The sequence below is a fragment of the Saccopteryx leptura genome, chromosome 1, assembly GCF_036850995.1.
Source record: "Saccopteryx leptura isolate mSacLep1 chromosome 1, mSacLep1_pri_phased_curated, whole genome shotgun sequence".
In the NCBI taxonomy this organism is placed as follows: Eukaryota; Metazoa; Chordata; class Mammalia; order Chiroptera; family Emballonuridae; genus Saccopteryx; species Saccopteryx leptura.
The window spans coordinates 312947179-312971848 of record NC_089503.1 but is presented as its reverse complement, the minus strand read 5'-3'; the positions used below and the strand labels follow the sequence as shown (position 1 = coordinate 312971848).

At 40.0% G+C, this 24670-nt stretch overlaps 1 protein-coding gene across 2 annotated transcripts in view; it reads right to left on the bottom strand.

Annotated features, from left to right (window-relative positions):
• The window catches only part of EP300 (E1A binding protein p300), an 88377-nt gene that overhangs the window by 53788 nt on the left and 9919 nt on the right, over positions 1-24670 (bottom strand). The window contains exons 2-3 of one of the 2 annotated variants that reach the window (XM_066358509.1): positions 12026-12078; positions 7262-7878 (exon numbers count right to left, since the gene is read on the bottom strand). In XM_066358509.1, coding sequence (XP_066214606.1) covers positions 7262-7690 — 429 coding nt within the window. In that variant the 5' untranslated portion in view covers positions 7691-7878; positions 12026-12078. The remainder of the gene's footprint in view (positions 1-7261; positions 7879-12025; positions 12079-24670) is intronic. The other variant, XM_066358508.1, reaches the window with a different exon arrangement.

Sequence of the window (24670 nt, the reverse complement as noted above, 5' to 3'; positions counted from 1 at the left end):
TTACATAAATAAAATGCTGCGATTTGTAAGCTGCCTAACCATAATGTCGTTCTTCACATACTACATCTCAGCAGAATCTGGTCCTTCACATTTGTTTACATAGTCACTGCCCTGCCTGCCTATCCCAACCAAGTTTCAATCACTTCCTGACATTCCTTTGTCCATCAATCACAATGCATTACCCAGAAACTCCAAGTTCACTCTAGTAGACTGCAAGTTGGCAGTATTCATTCCTGATACTTCTGGTCACTCAGACCAACAGACTCAGGCTTTAGTTTTATGGTCTCCCTCAAAGTTCTGCTGCCAGTGTTAGAAAATACCCCCCCCCCCCGCCTCACCAAATATAACAGGAAGGGAATATACTGTATTTAATTTCTGCTATACTAAAATTATTTCATCTTGTTCGCTTCTCCATAGCTAATGTTAACCAGATGTCCAATTACTGACCACCTACCTGAACCACAACAATACAGATAACTACCTGAACTGAAAAAGCAAAGGACCAGAAAGCCATAAACAGTTCTAGGCAGCTAAAACAAAAAGAACCTGCAGGGGATTACTTACTTTCCTTCCTTCCTTCCCTCCCTCTCTTTCTTTTTTAGAGGTTTTATTTATTGATTTTTAGGGAGAAAGAGAGAGAGGAGGCGGGCCAAGAAGTATCAACTCATAGCTGCTTCACTTTAGTTGTTCATTGTGCTTCTCATATATATGTGCCTTGACAGGGCAAGCCTGGGGTTTTGAACTGGCAACCTCAACATCCCAGGTTGACGCTCTATCCACTGTGCCATCACTGGTCAGGCTATTTTTTATTTCTTTTAAAAAAATATTTGATTCTACAGATTGTTTCTAAGTTTTCAATATATAAAAAGCACAAACTTGGAGAAAAAAGAAACAATACACAATAGCAACAATCATTGACAAATAAAATAGTACCCAAAATATAAATATAATAATTTTCAAACACTGAACAAAGGAACGAAAATCTATTAAGAAGATTTGTAGGTACTACAGTAACACATATGTGTGACTTCAAGATTCACCTAACAGGCCTGACCTGTGGTGGCGCAGTGGATAAAGTGTCGACCTGGAAATGCTGAGGTCGCTGGTTCGAAACCCTGGGCTTGCCTGGTCAAGGCACATATGGTAGTTGATGCTTCCAGCTCCTCCCCCCTTCTCTCTCTCTGTCTCTCTCCTCTCTCTCCCTCTCTGTCTCTCTCTCCTCTTTAAAAATGAATAAATAAAATAAAAATTATAAAAAAAAAAAAAAAAGATTCACCTAACAATAAAAACAAAACTAAATTATAGTATAAGGTCTACTGGAAAGTTCTGTCCGTTTCTATCACAAGTTTCGACACGTAAGCACATGTTTATTTGGCGCATGTGTGCCTCTCTATTTTTATCACTTAATGTATACATACTGATGTAGCAAATTAACTAAAAGTTGATTCACGTTAGTCTTATGTGTGAAGCGATAGTGTACTCATGGCTACTGATAAAGTTCATTTATGCCACTGTAATTTTTACGAATTTCAACAAGGAAGAAATGCTACAGAAGCATGTCTGTCGCATCCACCATATTCCCCGGGCTTAGCACCCTCCGACTATCACTTGTTTTTTGTTCTTACAAAATTTTTTGAAGGGCAAAAAATTCAAAAATGAAGAAGATATCAAACAAACACTGGTTCAATTTTTCGCATCAAAAGATAAAACATTTTTTAAAAATGGGATAAACAAATTGCCCTCATGCTGGCAAGAAATCATTAATAATAATGGCAATTATATTACATAATAAAGTTTATTGATGGTAAGAAAAATTTGTATTTTGTTTTATTCCAAAAACGGACAGAACTTTCCAGGAGCCTTATATATTCAGACATGTCCTAGGTACCTACTAGATTCAGTAAATGCCCATGTTATGTATCTGTACCCAACTTAAACACCAGGCACTATTTTAAGCACTGTGGGTATGCTTAAATAAGGAAGACTAGGGATCTCTCAGAACTTATACCAAATACTAAACATTATTTTTCAGACTCATTTCCATTATCCTCATTCCAGTGCCTTAGTTTAGGTGGCCTTATCACCTCATTAGAAACTGATCCTCTTTTTTTTTTTTTAAAAAAAGATCTTATTTATTCATTTTTAGAGAGGGAAGAGAGAGAAAAGGAGAAGAGAAAAAGAAGGGAGGAGGAACAGGAAGCATCAATTCCCATATGTGCCTGGACCAGGCAAGCCCAGGATTTCAAACCAGTGACCTCAGCATTCCAGGTAGATGCTTTATCCACTGCACCATGACAAGTCAGGCAGGAACTGAATCTCTTAAAAATTGATACTGTACACCTAAAAACACATCCATCTCAATTGTAAAGTGGGGCCTAAGATTCTCCTGTTTAAACCTAGAAGAGTATGGCATTTAAGACCTGTCTTTCTCTCTTTCAATATGGATTCTTCCTCCCTGCCTTACACTTCATTCCCTCCTAACTGGTCCTTCTTACCTGCTTCACTCATTGCCTATCCAAGGAAATCCAAGTTCTAAAAGAGATGCAACAGATCAATCATTGCTTTTGCTTTAAAACTTTAAAAAACTGAAGTGCAAAGCAACTACGAGTTGCTGCTTCTTATCTATCTCCTCCCTTCCGGTCTCTCTTAAAAAAAAAGTTAATTTTAAAAGAGCTCCAAAATTGGAAACATTAGCTCTTACCTCCTCAAGAATTATTTTTTAAAAAGAGAAAAGGATAAAGGGAATTATTCCTAAGGACAATACTCATTTGAAAGTTGTTCAACGAGTTCCTTTTTTCCCCACATCAATTTCATCACCCACAAAACCCTAAAATTTGGATATGAATCTATCCCTATGCCAGATAACACACAACCCTCTTCATAGCCTGTGAGGAAACTAGTCAGAGGAAAGGGGGTTAAGAGTTTTCTTTTTTCCCCCCAGATCTAGGACTACAGAGTAAGAACTGAAAAGTAATACATGAAGATGTTTCAAGGTTGTGTCTGTGAAAGGCCCAGGAATCACTAAGGCAGGAGTATAGAAAGCAGGCATGGCTCCTGATCTTACAGGTCTCAGTCTGGCAAAGATTAGACATAGGGTACAATACAAGTAAGTCAGGAGGTGACTGCTATTGTAGCAAACAGAATAACTTTGTGTTTCAATATGAGTCATAATAAAATGACATACTACAATGATAAACATAGACTTTTAATTCAGAAAGATTAGAGTTCTCTACAACAGTGATTTTCACTCCTTTTTTTTTTTTTTTTTTTTTTTTTTGATTTTCACTCTTTTTACACTTGGGGACTAATAACAATAGAATTATTTCAGGAACTGCTAAAGCAAAAATCACCCTAAGCTTAAGAAAATTCGACTAGAATCATTGGGTATATAATCTTCACATAACTCTTTTGCAAACCTGCAAGAAATTTCTGGTGGATGCTTTTGTGAACCAGCAATTCAAAAACACTGCTCTGCCTGACCTGTGGTGGCAGAGTGGATAAAGCATTGACCTGGAATTTTGAGGTTACTGGTTTGAAACCCCAGGTTTGCTCAGCCAAGGGGCAAACAAAATGCAACTACTACGAGCTGATGTTTCCCACATCTTCCCTCTCTCTAAAAAAATATAAACAAAATCTTTAAAAAAGAAAATAAAAACACTGCTCTACAACATTTTCCCAACTAACTTTGTTTCCTCTCCTGTATAATGGGATAAAACTTACAATTCATCAAGCTGATGTATTAATAGCTTTAACATATATTAAATGCCTATTAATATTCAGAAAGGTTTTAGCATTTGAGTCTAACATTAATTTAGGTATTTGTCTGATACTATTATTTAATAATATTTTAGATCCTGTCACTTAATCATAAGCTATTTCACAAAACAGGTTTATTTTGTATTTATTTCCATGAAAAACAAAAACTAAAAACTCCAGAATATTAACAAATACTTATTGAATAAAAAGTCCTTAGTTCTGCCTGACCAGACAGTGGTACAGTGGGTAGAGTAACGGCCTGGGAAACAGAGGATACAGGTTCAAAACCCCAAGGTTGCCCGCTTGAGCCCAAAGGTCGTTTGCTTGAGCAAGGGGTCACTGACTCAGCTGGAGCCCCTCCCATCAAGGCACGTAAGAGAAAGCAATCAATGAACAACTAAGGCACTACAATGAAGAATTCATGCTTCTCAACTCTCTCCTTTCCTGTCTGTCCCTATCTTCCCTCCTTCTGTCACTAAAAAAAATCCTTAGTTCTAAAGAACATTAACCTTCCTTCAAAATTATGTAAAATTAACACACTAGGAGAACCCTCATATCCTCCAGTCAACACTGCTTATGCGGTACACTGACTTATCCTCATCCATTATAGCTGAAAGCCATACCTCAAAAAGACTGAAGCTTAAAGCTACATGATGTACTTTTGATTTTTCTTCTGCCCCATAAAAATATCTTATCATCATCACAAAATGGAAACTACAATAATACTAAGCACTTGCTGCTACTACTACTGCATGAATAAGTGCTCACTCTATGCCACTCAGAGGGTGTATTTTATTAAGTCATTTAGTTCAACAATTCTGAGGTAGGTCACACCTACTCTTTTTTTTTGTATTTTTCCGAAGTGAAAAGTGGGGGAGAGGCTGACATGCACCCGACCGGGATCCACCCAGCATGCCCACCAGGGTGCGTTGCTCCATTGTAACCGGAGCCATTCTAGCGCCTGAGGCAGAGTCCACGGAGCCATCCTCAGCGCCGGGCCAACTTTGCTCCTATGGAGCCTTGGTTGCGGGAGGGGAAAAGTGAAAGAGAGGGGGAAGGGTGGAGAAGCAGATGGGCACTTCTCCTGTGTGCCCTGGCTAGGAATCAAACCTGGGACTTCCATACGCCAGGCTGATGCTCTACTGCTGAGCCAACTGGCCAGGGCCCACACCTACTCTTACAATTTGCATTCTACACACCGAAAATCAGAGATTCAGCAACCACGTGACTAAGTTTATTTTTAATTCAGGCAGTGTAGCATCATTAATTATGATTTTATTAGTTGAACTCATTTCTTCTTTCAAACATAAAGGACAGCTATTAAAAAAAGAATGTTCGAAAAATTAAAATTTCTTTTGTCACCAGAATATTTTAGGAGGCAAATATAGTATCTTGTGAAGTTTTTAACCAAGAGAATAAAATGACTTAACCAAGAAGCTTTGCAAAATGCAGTGAAGGAGGAAGAAGATTGTGGTATAGCCCAGATCCTACCCAGGTAGTATGGTTCAAAATCTGTATGCTCATTAAAACAAGGAAATATTTTAATAACAAAGTTTCTATATTTAAATTCCCCCTTCCCATGAAAATAAAGCTCTACAAAGACATGGAATTTTGTATGTTTTGTTCACAGTATACATCCAGTCCCTCAAACAATACTGATTCAAGAAACCTGGGATTTAGATTATAAATAAAACAATGCCCTACTTCCAACTTATGTGCATTCTCCCAATGAACCTTGCCCTTATTTTTTTCACAGCACTTAACTGGAATAATATAAATTTGTATATCTCATGTGAACACTATAAAATAAGTTCCATGAAGTAGGTCTATTCCCTGCTCTATTCTATCTTCTGCACCAAAGTTAGGACTCGGTATCTGAGCAATCAGTGAAGAGTTACTGTCATCCTTCTTGTTCTCGCTGGAATATGAACATCAGGAGGGCAGGGACTCTTCACAACTAAGGTCCTAGGACCTAAAAAGGTATCTAATAAATATTTACCTCTTGTTTCTGGTTTCACTTCAAATATTCTAGGTAAAACACATCAACCCCAGAAAGGGAGAATACAGTGTAGGTAGGGATGCCAAACAGAATTATTTCTCAAGTGTAATGTCCATATTCTTTATCATATAGTAAAAAAAACTTTAAGGGCTTTCATACATCTACATGTGACCCTAGTCCCTGCACTCCTGATTCATGCTCGTTATCTTAATTTTATCCTTGAACTCTTACTATCATCCTTCTCAAGTACACAGGAGTCCTAATGCCTGCTCAAATTATTATTCTCACAAAGAAAACTTGCTCTTGACGCCTTGTGAAAATTTTACCCATCTCCAACAATACCTTTCAAGCAAAGCCATCTCATTCAACAAATATTTACTAACTACATGCCAGGCAGTGACAAATATAGTGTAATGCAGTTTTAAGAAAAAGGAATAAAATATACAGAAAAAATATGGCAGAATAAACAAAAAAAATGTGTTTACAATGTCTTATTATATAAGAGAGCACACATTTTAAAGGCTTTTAAAAACATACTTAGCATCTTATTCTTTTTTATGAAAGAGAGGGACAGACAGGCTGGAAGGGAGAGAAATGAGAAGCATCAATTCTTTGTTGTGGCATCTTAGTTGTTTGCTAATTGCTTCTCATATGTGTCTTGACTGGGAGACTACAACAGAGCGAGTGACCCCTTTCTTAAGGCAACGACCCAACATTCAAGCTGGTGAGCCCGCATTCAAGCCAGATGAACCCATGCCCAAGCCGGTGACCTTAGGGGTCTCAAACCTGGGTCCTCTGCATCTCAGTCTGATGCTCTACCCACTGTACAGATACCTGGTCAGGCACTTAGAATTTTCTAATTAGTAAAACTAAGAAAGTAGGCCTTGGAACATCTGGAATGTTAGCTGAAGTTTCATAATAAATTAATACACCTTAATTTCCATCTACTAATAAGGAAAACTATCCTCTTTAAAAATCTTATAATAAATATCTATTAAAAACCAGGGATATTCAGCCCTGGCCGGTTGGGTCAGCGGTAGAGCATCAGCCTGGCGTGTGGAAGTCTCGGGTTTGGTTCCCAGCCAGGGCACACAGGAGAAGCACTCATCTGCTTCTCCACCCTTCCCTCTCCACTTCTCTCTCTCTCTCTTTCCCTCCAGCAGCCAAGGCTCCACTGGAGTAAAGTTGGCCCTGGCAATTGAGGACGGCTCCATGGCCTCCACCTCAGGCTCTAGAATGGCTCTGGCTGCAAACTGAGTAATGCCCCAAAATGGTCAGAGCATTGCTCCTGGTGGGCATGCTGGGCAGATCCCGGTAGGGTGCATGCAGGAGACTGTCTGTCTGCCCCATCCTCAACCACCGGTTCTCACTTTGGAAAAATACATTAAAAAAATAAATAAATAAGAGAACAAGAAAAATAAATGAGTCTCTGACCTCAGCCCTCCCTCCACCATTGGAACACTCAGAAACATACTGACAGTGCACACAAACCGAAGTTGCACTCACCTTCAGAGGCTGAGGGCCTCGCAATCCTGCCTGTCCTCCCATCTGGGGAGAGCCTTGCTGCAGAGGGTCCGTCATTAAGTTGCCAGCACTTCCCATGCCTGGGTTTGGGTACTGCATATTAGGTCGCCCCCGGCCTGCTCCAAGTGAACCATTCATGACTTGATTAGGCATCATTCCCTGTCCATTGCCTGCAGTCAATATTCCAGGGTTCATGCCAGCATTCATCCCTGTGTTCATTCCCATGGCAGGTTGATTTACTGGACTGTTCATCATACCTGTTGCAGATGGTGTGGGACCCTGATTTGGCCCACTAGTGCCCATTCCCATGTTGGGAATTGGGCTTTTGACCATGCTATTTATCAAACCTAATCCAGGACTGTTTTGTTGGGTCTGGCTGGCCATGCCTTGGCCTGGGCCGCCAACCCCCATATTGAGGTTAGGGGAACTACCAGACCGGAGCAATTCGGACAGTTGTTTATGTTTAGAGGCTGCATCTTGTACTATGCCAAGACTTGTCTGAAGCTGACTAATATCACCACCATTGGTTAGTCCCAATTCTGTAGAGTTGATTAATTCATCTGGTAAGTCATGCTCCAAGTCAAATAGAGAACCAAAATCTAAAAGCAAGAGGAAAAGATAATGGTTAAAGTTTGACAAAATCAAAATTAAAAACTGCTTTATATTTTGTTCTTGATAAGCATTATTACATTTCTATAATTTACTCTATGAAATACTATCTCTTTGTATTGCAGTTTTTCATGTTATACTAAAAATTTTGGGGTATCCTACATACTTAAAAATTAAAAAATGTTTATGTTAACAAGTTTAAACAATTAATGAACTGTACCTAAAATAAGACTGTGGAAAAAGGATTAAATCTTAATACAGCACCCATTGTGAGTTGCCAGAAATGTATATTGATGATAGTCATAAAAAAAGATGTTTAATTGCAGAATATTCCAGAATTCCTCAGAAGAGGTTAAGATAATTCATCAATATACAAATTAATTCAGAACAAAAGATTTAAACTATCATAATAAAGACAATTAATACAAAAGACCCATCATTTGTAGAACATTCAGTGTGAGCTCCATGAAGCAAGGGGCTATCTACAATTCTTAGCCATGTTCTTTTCATACTATCTGCCATAAAGTAGATCTGCTGATTGAATTTACTTTCACCTGACCTCAGCCTACAGACTAGTTTTGCTTAACCAAAATCTAGCTGAAATAAGATACAAAACCATGCCTCTAGCTCCTTGAATAACACACAAATGAACTCCACTCTACCCTACCCTGACTATCCCCACCAAAAAGAGGATGAAATTATAAATTACCTAAAGGTTTATCAATCTTGTGACTATTTAACATTTTGAGCTAGAGAATTCTTAGTTCCTGCTAGGAAAGGGAGGACTGTCCTAAGCATTATTAAGGTGCTCCACAGATCCCCACTCTTTCCTCTCCATGCCATCAGTATCCATACCCCATATGTGATGACCAAAAATATCTTCAGTATCACCAACTGTCTCTTGGAAGGGCAAAATTGTCCCTGGTTGATCTGCTGAGTCTTAAAATCTCACTATGTATATATATTTAGGTTATTTCCATTTTCTTCCCTTTTAATTCTCCAAGTAGTTTTTACATTAAAAAGACATTAATAGGTATTTAATAATTAAATATACTTGAATCTATAAATGATTATCCTATTAAAAATACTTCATCTCTTGAAGACAAGATACCACTTTAAATGATCTATTTGGTCCAATTAATCTTGGTTTTAAAGTACAATTCTTCCTCTATGTGCCCTTCCTGTTCTTAAGCATTCATCACAGCACTGAAATTAACAGTGTGCCTGTCTCTCTTTCTCTCCCCTCCCAAGTGCCACCTCCTACCCAACCCACCCCCGCCCACTCACCCATGCACAAAGACTGTAGCACTTTGGAAAGCCCGTCTTATCACTTACAGATCAATTCCCTGCCTAAAGGCCAACACAGTTAAGCATTCTGGTCATATTTTAATCAAACAGAACTGTATCCCAGGATCTCAAGATGATTTAGAGCCCATACTTCTACAGAATTATTCTTTCCTTTTGAAAAATTGTATGTGCCCATCCATCATAAAAATAAAATGTGTCTTATAAGTAGTTTTGAAATATAAAGTCTCAAATTTTAGCTAACATCACTACTAAAGAAAAACTTTAATATACAGATATATTTCCTTAATCATTTATATTTACATAACTCACAAACTGGGATCATACACACTTTATGAGCAATTTTGTATTCTATTTCCCCCCTGAAATATACACAGAAATTTATTTTTACTGTTGCACAAAAGTTAAAGGCTTAAGTTAGAAAATAAAGCTGGCTTGGCCTGTGGTGGTGCAGTGGATAGATCAATGCCTTGCAATATTGAGGACGCCAGTTTGAAACCCTGTGCTTGCCTGGTCTAGGAACATACAACAAGCAACCAGTAAACAACTAAAGCAAAGCAACTATGAGTTGATCGTGTCCCCTCCTGCCATCTTCTGTAAAATCAATAATATATTTTTTTTTAGCAAGAGAGACAGGAAGGAGAGAGATGAGAAGTATCATAGTTGCAGCATCTTAGTTGTTCACTGATTGCTTTCTCAACGTGCCTTGACAGGAGGGCTCCAGCTAAGCCAGTGTTCCCTTGCTCAAGTCAGCGACCAAGGGGTCATGTCCATGATCTCACACTCAAGCCAACAACCCCATTTTCTAGCTGGTGAGCCTGCACTCAAGTGGCGACCACAGGGTTTCCAACCTGGGTCCTCAGCGTCCCAGGCCAATGCCTTATTCACTGTGCCACCACCTGGTCGGGCAATAAAATATTATTAAATAAATAAATAAATAAATAAATAAAAAGTAATGACTTAAAAAAAAGTAATGGCTTAAGTATCCAAGTTATTATGTTGAAAAACAATAGGAAGATGATTAAAGATAAAAGCAATTAATTATCAACAAGAGAAACACAGATACAACTGAGAGAGTATGAAACAAACTAGAAGTTGTTTCTTTGAAGAGTTATAAAAACAAACTTCAAAGAAAAAAACAACAACAACAAAAAAAACAAACTTCTGGAAGAAGTTTAAAAATAAATAAATAAAATGAGAAAGTGATACTACTATCATCCAACTTCATGCAAAAAATGAAGAGACAAAAATAGACAAATTCTAATAAAATACTTACCGAACCTTAATCAAAAGGAAATGATAAAGGATAAATGTTCCCATTTCTCCAACAAATCAATGGCAAAAAAAAGAGAATGGAAGGAGTTGTGATCAAATAAAAGATATACCCTGTTTGGATTCTGATTCAAACTAATTGTAAAAAAGGGGTGGAGGGAGACACAAAAAAATACTGGTAACTTGGAAGTTAATAAGCACATGGGAGTTCTTTATTCTATTCTTTTAAATTCTAATTCCCCACTTTAAAAAGCTTAAAAGGAGGAGATACAGAACTCCTAAATAAATCTATTACTATTAAAGAAAATAAATCACTGGTCAATCTTTCATTAAAAAAACACCAGATCTAAATGTTTTTACAGGCACGTCTTACTGAACTTTCAAGTAAAAGACAATTTACCTTACACAAACACTTGTAGAAAATAGAATACTCTAAAGTCACATGACCAGTACCAATCATGACCATAAAAAGCAAGAATCCTTAAAAAACAAAACAAAAAAAACCCCAATTGGTTAGTACCTTAAAAATGTATTATCATGATAAAGTTAGGTCTAAGGCAGTGCTTTTCAACCACCACCACCCAATGATTATAAACTCTATAATCGTAATGCAACATCAGGTGATTAACTTTCATGAACTGACAAAATTTCTGGCGGACCAGCATTTGAAAAATACTGAAGAATCTAAGGGGGAAGAATTAACATTAGAACCTTAGACCATTTATAAATGTCATTCACCATATTAACAAAGAAAAAAGAAAATTTAAGGTTCACCACAATGGCTCTAAGAAAAGCACTGGATAAAATTCAGCACCAAATCACATTTAAAAAAAATTAGTAATCAAGAAAGTGATGGTATTTCTTTAAATTATTAAAAAGATTTCTTCCAAAACCTAAAAACTGACAGCAAATATGCATAATGGACCAACATTAGGAAGTAATAATGTAAGAAAAATTATAATAAGACTAAAAAGAAACATACTTATTGTGTAGAGATGACAGAACTGTTAACACAAAAAATCCAAAGCAAAGAAATGGAAACTGCAAGGTTAGCAGTGACTAAATATACCACAAATACAAACAAATTAAATGTATTTCTGTACATTAGCAATAAATGCTCAGAAAAAGCTTTTTTACATTTTTTTAAGTGAAAGGAAGGGCGATAGACAGATTCCGGCATGCATCCTGACTGGGATCCACCCAGCAACCCCCATCTGGGACCAGTACCAACACTCAGACCAACCAAGTTATCCTCAGTGCCCAGGGTAGAGCCACTGGCTGGGAAAGGGAAGAAAGTGAGGAAGAGAAGCAGATGGTTGCTTCTCATGTGTGCCCTGACCAGGGATCGAACCCAGGATGTCTGTACCCAACACTCTATCCACTAAACCAACAGACCAGAGCTGAGAAAGGTATTTTATACAATTTGATAGCATGGGGGAAACCTAAAAAACAATCTGACAATATATTATAAAATATATGTAGTGTCTGGCCTGTGGTGGCACAGTGGAAGGAGCATCAAACTGTAATGCTGAGGTCGCCAGTTCAAAACCCCGGACTTGCCTGGTCAAGGCACATATGGGAGTTGATGCTTCCTGCTCCTCTCCCTTCTCTCTCTAAAAAAAGAAAATGAATAAATAAAATCTAAAACAAACAAAAAAACCATGTAAATTGTAAAGACCACCTAAATAAATAATAACCCCAAACATCTGGTACAAATCCTTGATATTATATAAAGATATCTATTCTGCCCCAATAGACTCAGTACAACGCCCATCAAAATCCTAAGTTTTTTGTTTTTGAGAAGGTAGACAAAGGAAGAGACATAAAGAAAGGAAGGGATAGAGATGAGAAGCATCATCTCATAGTTGTGGCACTTTTGTTGATTGCTTCTCATACATGCCATGACTCGTGGGGGGTGTCACTCCAACTGGGCCAGTGACCCTTTGCTCATGCTGGGGACTTCAGGAGTTTGAACTGTAATATAGAAGTCTAACTTTAGGCCCTAGAGTCCTGAGACTTTAATTTAACCTATACTACAATCTAATGTACTTGTGGTTTCTATTTTATGCTTATGCAAAATATTTAAGCCCTGGCCAGATAGCTCAGTTGGTTAGAGCATCGTCCTGACATGTAAACATTGCCAATTGGATCCCTGGTCAGGACACATACAGAAACAGTTTGAAATCCCTTTGAAATCAATAAAAAATAAATTAAAAAACTGAACATCATATTACAAAGTTAGGGTCCATTTTCAAGCAAATAGGAGGGTTTACATTGGTGGTCCTTGAAAATAAAGATTTTAAGGTTGGGCCCTGGCTGACTGGCTCAGTGGTAGAGTATCGGCCCGGTGTGTGGAAGTCCCAGGTTCAATTCCCAGCCAGGGCAAACAGGAGAAGCACTCATCTGCTTCTCCACTCTTCCCCCTCTCCTTTCTCTTTATCTCTCTCTTCCCCTACTGCAGCCAAGGCTGCATTGGAGCAAAGTTGGCCTGGGCGCTGAGGACAGCCCACGGCCTCTACCTCAGGCACTAGAATGGCTCTGGTTGCAACAGAGCAATGTCCCAGATGGGCTGAGCATTGCCCCTGGTCAGCTTGCCAGGTGGATCCTGGTCCGGCACATGCCATGCAGGAGGGAGTCTGTCTCTCTGCCTGCTCATTTCAGAAAAGAAAAAAAAATTTTTTTTTAAGGTTGTTCTTTCTTTTTTTTTTTACTGGCAATCCTGTACATTCAACAGACTTATTTGTAGTTACTACTCAGGTTTCAACATGAAAACCAGTTGCAATACTGTTTACCAGGATGGCTCACTTTGTTACAACCTCAACTAAGAACTTCAAATGTATATTCTATCTTTCGTTACAGCTAAGTAATATTTGTGTACATCTTACTTCTTTACCAAATTTTAAGTATCTGAAGGATAAGGGTTTCATTTAATATTTTGTATTTCCCCTAGCACCTAGGACATACCCACAGAAAGATTAGATGTTTCTAGCAATTCTACAACTGTGTAGTATAATTATTTATACCTGATTGGATATTACAACTTTACAAAAGCTCTCTTACCCCAACATTAAACCTTTTATTTATGCCTGTGGTGGTGCAGTAGATAAAGTGTGGACCTAGAATGCTGAGGTCGCCAGTTCGAAACCCTGAGTTTTCCTGGTCAAGTCACATATGACAAATGATTAATGAACAACTCAAGTGAAGCAACTCTGAGTTTATACTTCTCAGTACCTCCTTCTGTAAAATCAATAAATAAAATCTTAAAAAAAAAAAAAAAGAAAAGAAACACTGCCTGACCAGGTGGTGGCACAGTGGATAGAGTGTCGGACTGGAATGCGGAAGACCCAGGTTCGAGACCCCGAGGTCACCAGCTTGAGCACAGGCTCATCTGGTTTGAGCAAAAGCTCACCAGCTTGAGTCCAAGATCGCTGGCTCGAGCAAGGGGTTACTCGATCTACTGAAGGCCCGTGGTCAAGGCATATATGAGAAAGCAATCAATGAACAACTAAGGTGTTGCAACGTGCAATGAAAAACTAATGATTGATGCTTCTCATCTCTCCGTTCCTGTCTGTCTGTCCCTGTCTATCTCTCTGTAAAAAACAAAACAAAACACTTATTTTTAAAGACTATATTGATTAAATCTGGAAGACTATGTAAAAGTTTCATATATATATACTTTGGCCACTCAATCAAACAGACCCTATTATTTCATCTCATATCACTATCATTATTCCTAATCTATTTTGATTGTGACTCAAAATTGTGGACATTTATGATTCTTAAATACCATCAGACATTACAAGTATCTAACTTGGCACTATTCAAGAAATCTAAATACAGGTATTGATCGATGTATGACCTATGCAACTTACGACCATTCGACTTTATGACCACAATCGCTAGCCATGACTGCTCCACGTTTGAAAGCACAAGCATTGCCCAGCTGGGTGTACGACAGTGCTGACCAATGAAATGTTTCGTACATGTTTATATATTTTGATATGTTTTACAATTGGGAAAATGTTTCCTATGGTATTTTTTACACCTGTATTTTGTATTTTTGTATGCATCTGTATTTTGTAATTTTGTATTGCAATATTAAACCAGTTTTGCAAATATTAAACCAGCTGTACTGGTAATGCAGTGTTTTACTTAAACCTGACAAATGTAAAAATAAGAAACAAAATGGTGTAGAGATGATACAAATGGCATATAATGAACAAAGAAAATTATGATAAAATATGACTTAAAAAATTTTGTAACATCATTTCACAGTACTGTACATATAGCCTACTCAACTTAATGACCAAATTGTGTTACAACCGGTCTGTCGGAACCAATTGTGGCCATAAGTCGAGCACTAGCTGTACCCAAGTCTTTAAACTAAGCTCATTTAGCCACCACTTTCCAACTGTGAGCTCAAATTACCTTTTCTATCAAAAGGTAATAAAATTTATCTTCTCTCCCTCCATCCCTCCCCTACCCTCCCTCATGGAATTGTGAGAGGCCCTGGCCGGCTAGCTCAGCGGTAGAGTGTTGGCCCAGCATCTGGAAGTCCCGGGTTTGATTTCCAGCCAGGACAAACAGGAGAAGTGCCCATCAGCTTATCCACCCTTCTCCCTCTACTTTCTCTCTATGTTTCTGTTCTACTCCCGCAGCCAAGGCTCCACTGGAGCAAAGCTGGCCTGGGTGCTGAGGATGGCTCCATGGCTTCTGCCTCAGGCACTAGAATGCCTCTGGTTGCAGCAGAGCATCAGCCCAGATAGGCAGAGCATCCCCCCTGGTGGGCATGCTGGGTGGATCCCAGTCTGTCGACGCATGCTGGAGTCTGTCTCTCTGCCTCCCTGCTTCTCACTTCAGAAAAACAAAACAAAACAAAACACCAATGAGATTGCCCTTAAAGATTCTAAACTATAGTTTGTAAAACATATAAATGTGTAATATAATGTGTGCCTCTATATAAATCCGTAAATTTATTAACCTTCTTTTTTAAAAGTTATGTACCAGGTGGGGCATAGCCATCACTTCAGTAGTGTTTACTTAGAAACACAAAAAATAAAAAGCAGAACAGTTTTGGCTGAAGAGCAACTGGGAGAATAAAAATTATTCCAATTCAGTTGTTTGTTTTTTGATAGAGACTGAGAGAGAGAGTCAGAGAGAGGGATAGATAGGGACAGACAGGAAGGGAGAGAGAGAAGCATCAACTTTTCGTTGCAGCACTTTATAGTTGTTTACTGATTGCTTTCTCATATGTGCCTTGACCGTGGGGCTACAGCAGACCAAGTGACCCCTTGCTCAAGCCAGCGACCTTGGGCCCAAAGCTGGTGAGCTCTGCTCAAACCAGATGAACCTGCGCTCAAGCTGGCAACCTCGGGGTCTTGAACCTGGGTCATCCACATCCCAGTTCAACGCTCTATCCACTGCGCCACTGCCTGGTCAGGCCCAACTCAGTTCTCTTAGAAACAGTGTCCCTCCCAGGGAGGACCCAAGTGTGAAATCGACCCATTCTCTCATTTTATAGCTGTACTAACTGATGCTAACATTGGCTTTCCTAAGATTATACAATTTTGTTTTTGAACATGGACCCCATTAAACTCAAACTGTAAATAATCAATTCTATACTGGTAGGACTTAGAGTACTAAAGCTCAAACACCTATTATGTGGAGTTCGTTTTACCTATCAAATTTCAAATCTTTTCTCATTAGATCTTTCTACAAAGGCTTCCCAGAAAAATCCTAGTAGCAAGTTCATGAGCCACATATTGTAAAAGACTACTAAGAGGTTATGTCTTTAGCCAAAGTTTGTCATAAACAGTAAATGTAACCCAGTGATCTAAAACTAACAGAAAAGCAAGCCCCAAATTAAAAACAGTATGTATGGCCTGACCAGGTGGTAGCGCATTGGATAGAGTGTTGACCTGTGACACAGAAGACCCAGGTTTGAAACCCCAAGGTTGCTGGGTTAAACGCAGGCTCACTAGCTTGAATGCAGGGTCCCTGGCTTGAGCCCAAAGATTGCTGGCTTGAACAGGGGGTCTCTGGCTCAGCTGGAGTCCCCTGGTCAACGCACATATGAGAAAGCAATCAATGAACAACTAAGGTGCTGCAACAAAGAACTGATGTTTCTCACCTCTCCCCCTTCCTGATGTCTGTCTCTGTCAGATATAGATATCTCAAGCTAAACAAACAAACAAAAAAACAGTATGTATGAAGATGTAAGGGAAAAATAGTTAAAATTTAAAATGGCATAATTTAAACAAAACCTTTTAAAACAGGATTTTAGTATTGGCCAGCCCTAATTTCATGCCTCTTACTTAAGCTCCTCAGGTTCTTCCTTTTTCTTCAAGAAAAGGGGGGGGGGGGGTGTCAAATAAATCATTTTTTTAGCCTTTCATCCGAACTTGTTCTTCACAGGAATTAGTTATGATCACCTGAATAAAATTTACATGTTCAACAAATAAAAGAAGCAACCAAAAGGGTTCTGTAATATAATAATTTGGGTTTTTTCATCCTAGAGACAATTCAGCTACTGAAGAATTTTAAGCAGAAATAAGATATGAACAAATTTGCATTTATTAGAGCCTACTCAGGCAAAGACAATGAAAAATAAATTGAACAGACAAGTCTAGAGTAAGTGAGACTGGTTAGGAGGCCGCTGTCGGAAAATGACAAAAGTTAACACGTAACTCTGGAACAGAAGTACTACAGAAGCAGAGGTATCAAAGAGGCAGGCCATCTAGGCCTTGGCTGCTTAGTGCGTTGTCACAGAAACACCAAGGTTGTGGGTTCCATCCCCAGTCAGGGCACATACAGGAATCGCCCAATGAATACAACTAAATGGAAAAACAAATGAATACTTTTCTCTCTTTTCCTCTCTAAAATCAATCAAAAAGAAAAATTAAAAAGAGGCCAATCTAAAGAACTCTTTTTTCTAACTATAGGTTGGGGGTTAAGAAAAATAGATAGAAACAAGGATGGCTCTTTAAGACAACCTAGGAGTACAGGGGTACTGTGGTACTGGCTGTCCAGATGGGCAACAGGAATACATGGTGATGTGAGAGAGAAATGTGGACCTTAACTCACCATCAGATATTAAGGGGACCATTGGAATTGCCAGTATTTAAAGGACAATAAGATTAGTAAAATAATGCTAAAACCCAAGATTTACCAGCCTATTCACCAGGAATACTGTCCTGGAAACCAGGTTCCAAGAAGGAAATGTGAGTGGTGTCCATGCTCCAGAGAGACTTTACTGAATGTAAATAGGATATATTTAGTAATATAGATAAGAGCAGTTCAGTGGAGTTAGCCAGACTGCAATAGATGGAAATAGGAGGTAAAAGACACCAAGTGGTTTTTCTAGATATTAAGGTGAGTTCTTAGATATGTAATTTGCTTACTCTTCCACTTTCTCTTTGATTATATATTTATAAATCTAAGATTTATTCTATTACTTTTAACTATCCCATGGCAAATAGCACAAAACTATCACATACAACTGATGAAATGAACAAACATACTATCTCCAGTAAGATATTTTCTGCTTACTTTCTAAATATCAACCAATATTTGGCAGGCTGCTCCTACCGAAGTTCCCCTATCCATTCAATGATGCTCAAATACAAAATGACTTCAGGTAAAATGTTTCTTTTCTTTTTTTTGTATTTTTCCGAAGTGAGAAGCTTGGGGGGGGGGGTGCGGCAGGCAGACAGACTCCCACATGGGCCCAACTGGGATTCACCCGGCATGCCCACTGGGGGCAATGCTCGGCCCATCTGGGGCATTGCTCTGCTGCAACCAGAGCCATTCTAGCACCTGAGGCAGAGGCCATGGAGCCATCCTCAGCGTCAGGCCAATTTTGCTCCAGTGGAGCCTTGGCTGCAGGAGGGGAAGGGAGAGAAGAGACAGAAAGTAGAGGGGGAAGGGTGGATAAGCTGATAGGCACTTCTCCTGTGTGCCCTGGCCAGGAATCGAACTGGGACTTTCATACACCAGGCCGATGCTCTACCACTGAGCAGACCAGCCAGGGCCCAGGTAAAATGTTTCTTCATCTGAGTGTCCAGTCAGTTCAGAAACAGTGATGTAAACAAAATGTGAAAGGGTAGAGTTAAATATTTGAAAAATTTAGCATAACACAGGGTCTATTCATTGGACTGTGTATATCAGAAGTGCAACAATTTAAACAAAAACAAATTCGGATTGAGCATGTGGGAAACTATATAATAGCATTGAGTCAAAACACTCTTTCATTATTACATACTCATTATGTAGATCACCCTTGGTATTTTCTATATTGCTGTGCTCCTCATAGCAGATTTAGCCAGATAATCTCTTGTAAAATAAATACTCAGCTCCTTTCCATAAATCAAAAGACCAAGACAAGTCCATAATACATCAAAAACTAGATAAATATTGCCCCCCATGAGATATGTAAGTAAAGCATAACCTTCAAAATTAGGATTAACAATATAATTCCAAACACTGCATCATCTGTGAGCATAAATATAAAAAAAATTTTAGTTACTAACTAGGATGCAAGACAACTTAAAATTGAGATAATTTTGGTTCAAAATCTAATTCTATTGCACAATAGTATCTCTTCCAGTTATATATTATTTGTTGAATAAACAGGTTTATTTTTACACTTCAGGTAAACTGAAATCTAATCAAAACTCAGTTCCACTCTTAAACTGTGTACATTAAGCAAAATATCCATACGAATTATTCTAAAACAAATCAATTCTCAAGTATCTGCTGAGAAGACAATCCATCCATGAATTCTCCTCCTTTCAATTAGTTTTCACTGGTATTAAAATGCTTTTTAAACAATGAACATTCCAGCTTTCAGAATCTTTCATGTATCCCAGTGGTGAGACCAGAGGATGGAGTAGGAACTGGACAGGACAAGAGTGTGAAGGAAATAGAATGTGAAATGAATGACCAGTCCAACAACTGAAAAAAATTCAAAGCAGGAGAAAAGTGAGTGGTAAGGCTGGCAGGGATCAAAGCACTCAGAACCTACAGAACCTATAGTTCCAGATGAGGAGTTTATGATTTTTAAAAATAAGGATGAAGGTGAAAGTCAAATCTACCTAACTTTAATAATTCCACTAACAGTTTGACTAGATGCCGAAACTACCAACCTCACAAAGACCTCTTGGTCTTATTGGTTTGGGGCATTCTAACATTAAATCAGCTATTTTGGGTGTTTAAAAAGACTGACATTTTAAAACATCACAGCTTTTAAAATGAGACAATTTTGCAAACTTCACAAATGTATCAGGTAAAACAACTCTCCAAATCTTCATTCAGGGCCCTGGCCGGTTGGCTCAGCGGTAGAGCGTCGGCCTGGCGTGCAGGGGACCCGGGTTCGATTCCCGGCCAGGGCACATAGGAGAAGCGCCCATTTGCTTCTCCACCCCCCCCCTCCTTCCTCTCTGTCTCTCTCTTCCCCTCCCGCAGCCAAGGCTCCATCGGAGCAAGGATGGTCCGGGCGCTGGGGATGGCTCCTTGGCCTCTGCCCCAGGCGCTAGAGTGGCTCTGGTCGCGGCAGAGCGACGCCCTGGAGAAGCAGAGCGTTGCCCCTGGTGGGCGTGCCGGGCGGATCCGGGTCAGGCGCATGCGGGAGTCTGTCTGACTGTCTCTCCCCGTTTCCAGCTTCAGAAAAATACAAAAAAAAAAAAACCAACAAAAAACAAATCTTCATTCAGTACTTTATTATTTATTTATTTATTAAGTGAATGGTAGGGAGGCAGACAGACAGGTTCCCGCATGCGCCCCAACCGGGATCCACCTGGCAAGCCCCCTACCAGACAATACTCTGCCCATCTGGGGCTGCTGCTCTGTTGCTTGGCAACTGAGCTGTTTTAGCACCTGAGTAGAGGCCATGGAGCCATCCTTAGTGCCTGGAGCCAACTTGCTCAAACCTGAGCCATGGCTGCAGGAGGAGAAGGGGAAGAGGAAGAGAGTGAAAGAGGGGGAAAGGAGAGGAATGGGTGGAGAAGCAGATGGTCACTTCTCCGGTGTGCCCTGACTGGGAATTGAACCTGGGACTTCCACTCACCTGGCTGATGCTCTAACACTGAGCCAACCGGCCAGGGCTTAAATATTTTTCTTATTTATTCACTTCAAAGAGAGAGGAAGAGGGAGGGAAGGAAAAGAAACATCAACCTGTTCCAGATCTGTGCCCTGACTAAAGATTGAACAGACAACCTTTACTATCAGGATGATGCTAACCAAACAAGCTATCCAGCCACAGCAAGTACTTTATTTAAAAACAGTATTTTAATAATCTGTGGCTGAAGCAGAATTAATCTAATCATAAACAGCCTACCTAACAAGGTCAAGAAGATGTGCAAGCACTTAAAACTACTTAATTTAAAGAAACACAAAAATCAAACGAAATATCTATAATGGTTAAGACTCGTATGGCCTGACCAGGCGGTGGTGCAGTGGATAGAGCGTCAGACTGGGATGCGGAGGACCCAGGTTCGAGACCCTGAGGTTGCCAGCTTGAGCGCAGCAGGCTCATCTGGTTTGACCTTGGACCCAAGGTCGCTGGCTCGAGCAAGGGGTTAGTTACTCAGTCTGCTGAAGGCTCACGGTCAAGGCACATATGAGAAAGCAATCAATGTTTTTGCAACAAAAAACGAATGATTGATGCTTCTCATCTCTCTCCATTCCTGTCTGTCCCTATCTAACTCTCTGTCTCTGTTTTAAGAAAAACAAAACTTGTAATGTTTTCCAAAACAACTGGAAATTACCTGTGAATCATAAACAAATTTGGATCAGATGATAATCAATGATAAGTTATACAGAATTGCCCTGGCGAGGTAGCTCAGTTGGTTAGAGCAGTGGTCCCCAACCTTTTTTGGGCCACGGACCGGTTTAATGTCAGAAAATATTTTCCCAGACCGGCCTTTAGGGTGGGAGGATAAATGTATCATGTGACCGAGACAAATGTCAAGAGTGAGTCTTAGACCAGGGGTCCCCAAACTACGGCCCGCGGGCCACATGCGGCCCCCTGAGGCCATTTATCCGGCCCCCACCGCACTTCCGGAAGGGGCACCTCTTTCACTGGTGGTCAGTGAGAGGAGCACATTGACCATCTCATTAGCCAAAAGCAGGCCCGTAGTTCTCATTGAAATACTGGTCAGTTTGCTGATTTAAATTTACTTGTTCTTTATTTTATATATTGTATTCCCGTTTTGGTTTTTTACTTTAAAATAAGATATGTGCAGTATGCATAAGGATTTGTTCATAGTTTTTTTTATAGTCCGGCCCTCCAACGGTCTGAGGGACAGTGAACTGGCCCCCTGTGTAAAAAGTTTGGGGACCCCTGTCTTAGATGGATGTAACAGAGGAAATCTGGTCATTTTTAAAAAATGAAACATCGGCCTGACCTGTGGTGGCTCAGTGGATAAAGTGTTGACCTGGAAATGCTGAGGACGCCGGTTCGAAACCCTGGGCTTGCATATATCAAGGCACATATGGGAGTTGATGCTTCCAGCTCCTCCCCCCTTCTCTCTCTCTCTCTCTCTCCCTCTCTCTCTCCTCTCTAAAAATGAATAATTAAAAAAAAATGAAACATCGTTCACACTTAAATATAAATAAAACGGAAATAATGTATTATTTTTTCTCTGCAGTGCCGGTCCATGGCCCCAAGGTTGGGGACCAATGGGTTAGAGCATTGCCCTGATACACCAAGAATGCTAGTTGGTCCCTACCCCTTCAATTTAAAAAAAGTTATACAGTATCACATAACTATGCATGTTGGCAGCTGTTGACTTCTGAAATCCAATAGTTGCTTGACCTGTGGTAGCACAGTGGATAAAGCATTTACCTGGAACGCTGAGGTCGCAGGTTCAAAACCCTGGGCTTTCCTGGTTAAGACATATGGGAGTTGGTGCTTCCTGCTCCTCCCCCCTTCCCTCTCCTCTCTAAAACAAATAAAAAAAAATTAAAAAAAAGAAATCCAATAGTCAAAGGGCAAATGTCCAGCAAATTTAAAAATATTCTTCTCATAACATTGTCCTGCAACCATGACATCAAAAAGTTTATCTACACTTTGGGAAGTGATCTTGAGGTATGACTTGAGATTGACAAACAGACTCCCGCATGTGTTCTGACCTGGATCCACCTGGCAACCCCGTCTGAGGCCAATGCTCTGCCCATCTGGGCCCATGGTCACATCTGAGCTATTTTTAGCGCCTGAGGCAGGGGCTCCATGAAGCTAACCTGAGGACCTGGGGCTGATGTGCTTGAACCAATCAAACCACGGCTGCGGGAGGGGAAGAAAAAGAGAAAGAGAGAGAAAGAGAGAGAAAGGGGAGGGTTAGAGAAGCAGATGGTCACTTCTCCTGTGTACCCTGCCTGGGAATCAAACCTGGGACATCCAAAGACCAGGCCAATGCTCTACCATTGAGACAATCAGCCAGGACTTTTTTTTTAATTTATTGATTTGAGATAGAGAGCAAAGGAGGGAGAGAAAGAGAGCAAAACACTGATTTGTTGTCTCTCTTATTTATGCATTCATTGGTTTATTCTTGTATACGCCCTGACCAGGTATCAAAATGGAACCCTGGTGTATTAGGACAATGCTCTAACCAGCTAAGCTATCTGGCCAGGGTTTAAGGTTAACTCTTTTTTTTTTTAAGGTTAACTCTTAATCTCAATGCATTTACGGTAGGTTAGGTCTCAAAATTTAAAGAGATAGAGTGCTATAACTGACCAAGACTGTGACCGGAGGCCTGCTTTTAAAAGTTTTATACGAGGGGTCCCCAAACTTTTTACACAGGGGCCAGTTCACTGTCCCTCAGACCGTTGGAGGGCCGGACTATAAAAAAAACTATGAACAAATCCCTATGCACACTGCACATATCTTATTTTAAAGTAAAAAAACAAAACGGGAACAAATGCAATATTTAAAAGTCACTGCTAGCCGTAACAAGTGATATGACGCACTTCCGGAGCCGTGATGCCTGTGTCCCACGTCACCGGTAGTGCTGTACGTGAGTGACGCCACGCTTTGTGGCACCGCCACATACAGTGCTCCTCTCACTGACCACCAATGAAAGAGGTGCCCCTTCTGGAAGTGCGGCGGGGGCGGATAAATGGCCTTAGGGGGCCGCATGCACGAGGTGTAGTTTGGAGATCCCTGTTTTACACTATCTGCTGTACTCTTTGTCACTTTGTATAGACAATTCTTGGTGCAAAACTAACTAAAAGATGAGGACATTATTATGTATTAAAACCTTACCTTAAGAATCAGCTTGGGCCTGACCAGGCAGTGGCACAGTGGATAGAGCATCGAACTGGGATGCCAAGGACCCAGGTTCGAGACCCTGAGGTGCCAGCTTGAACATGGGCTCATCTGGTTTGAGCAAAAGCTCACCAACTTGGACCCAAGGTTGCTGGCTTGAGCAAGGGGTCACTCGGCCTGCTGAAGGCCCACGGTCAAGGCACATATGAGAAAGCAATCAATGAACGAAAAACTAATGATTGATGCTTCTCATCTCTCCATTCCTGTCTGTCTGTTTCTGTCTATCCCTCTCTCTGACTCTCTGTCTCTATTTAAAAAAAAAAAAAAAAAAAAAGAATCAGCTTGGCCCTGGCCAGTTGGCTCAGTGGTAGAGCATTGGCCCAGCATGTGGATGTCCTGGGTTTGATTCCCCATTAGGGCACACAGGAGAAGTGCCCATTTGCTTCTTCACCCATCCTCCTCCCAGTTCTCTCACTCTCTTCCTTTCCTGTAGCCACGGCTGGATTGGAGTGAGCTGGCCCATGGAACTGAGGCTCCAAGGCCTTGCCTCAGGCCCCAGGAAGAGCTCAGTTGCTGAACAACTGAGCAATGCCCAGATGGGCAAAGCACCGCCTCCTGATGGGTTCACTGGGTGAATCACCATAGAGGCACCTATATATTATACATTTATGACAACTGCTAAACAAAACGGATCTTAAAAAAATAAACAATTCACTTTGGTAATTACTAAAAACTTATAAGACAAATAAATGCATTTCAAGAGATAAATGATATATACCCTTGGTCTTCCTGTCAATAGGTTCTCTACCTGCTAGTGATCCTGCAGTGTCACCAGAATTAGTTGTTCTTCTTTTCGTGACCATGTCACTCTCCTGCTCATAAATTTTTACCTAATGGTAAGATAAACATCAAATTCCTTAGCATATTCCTGTCTTTTCATAATA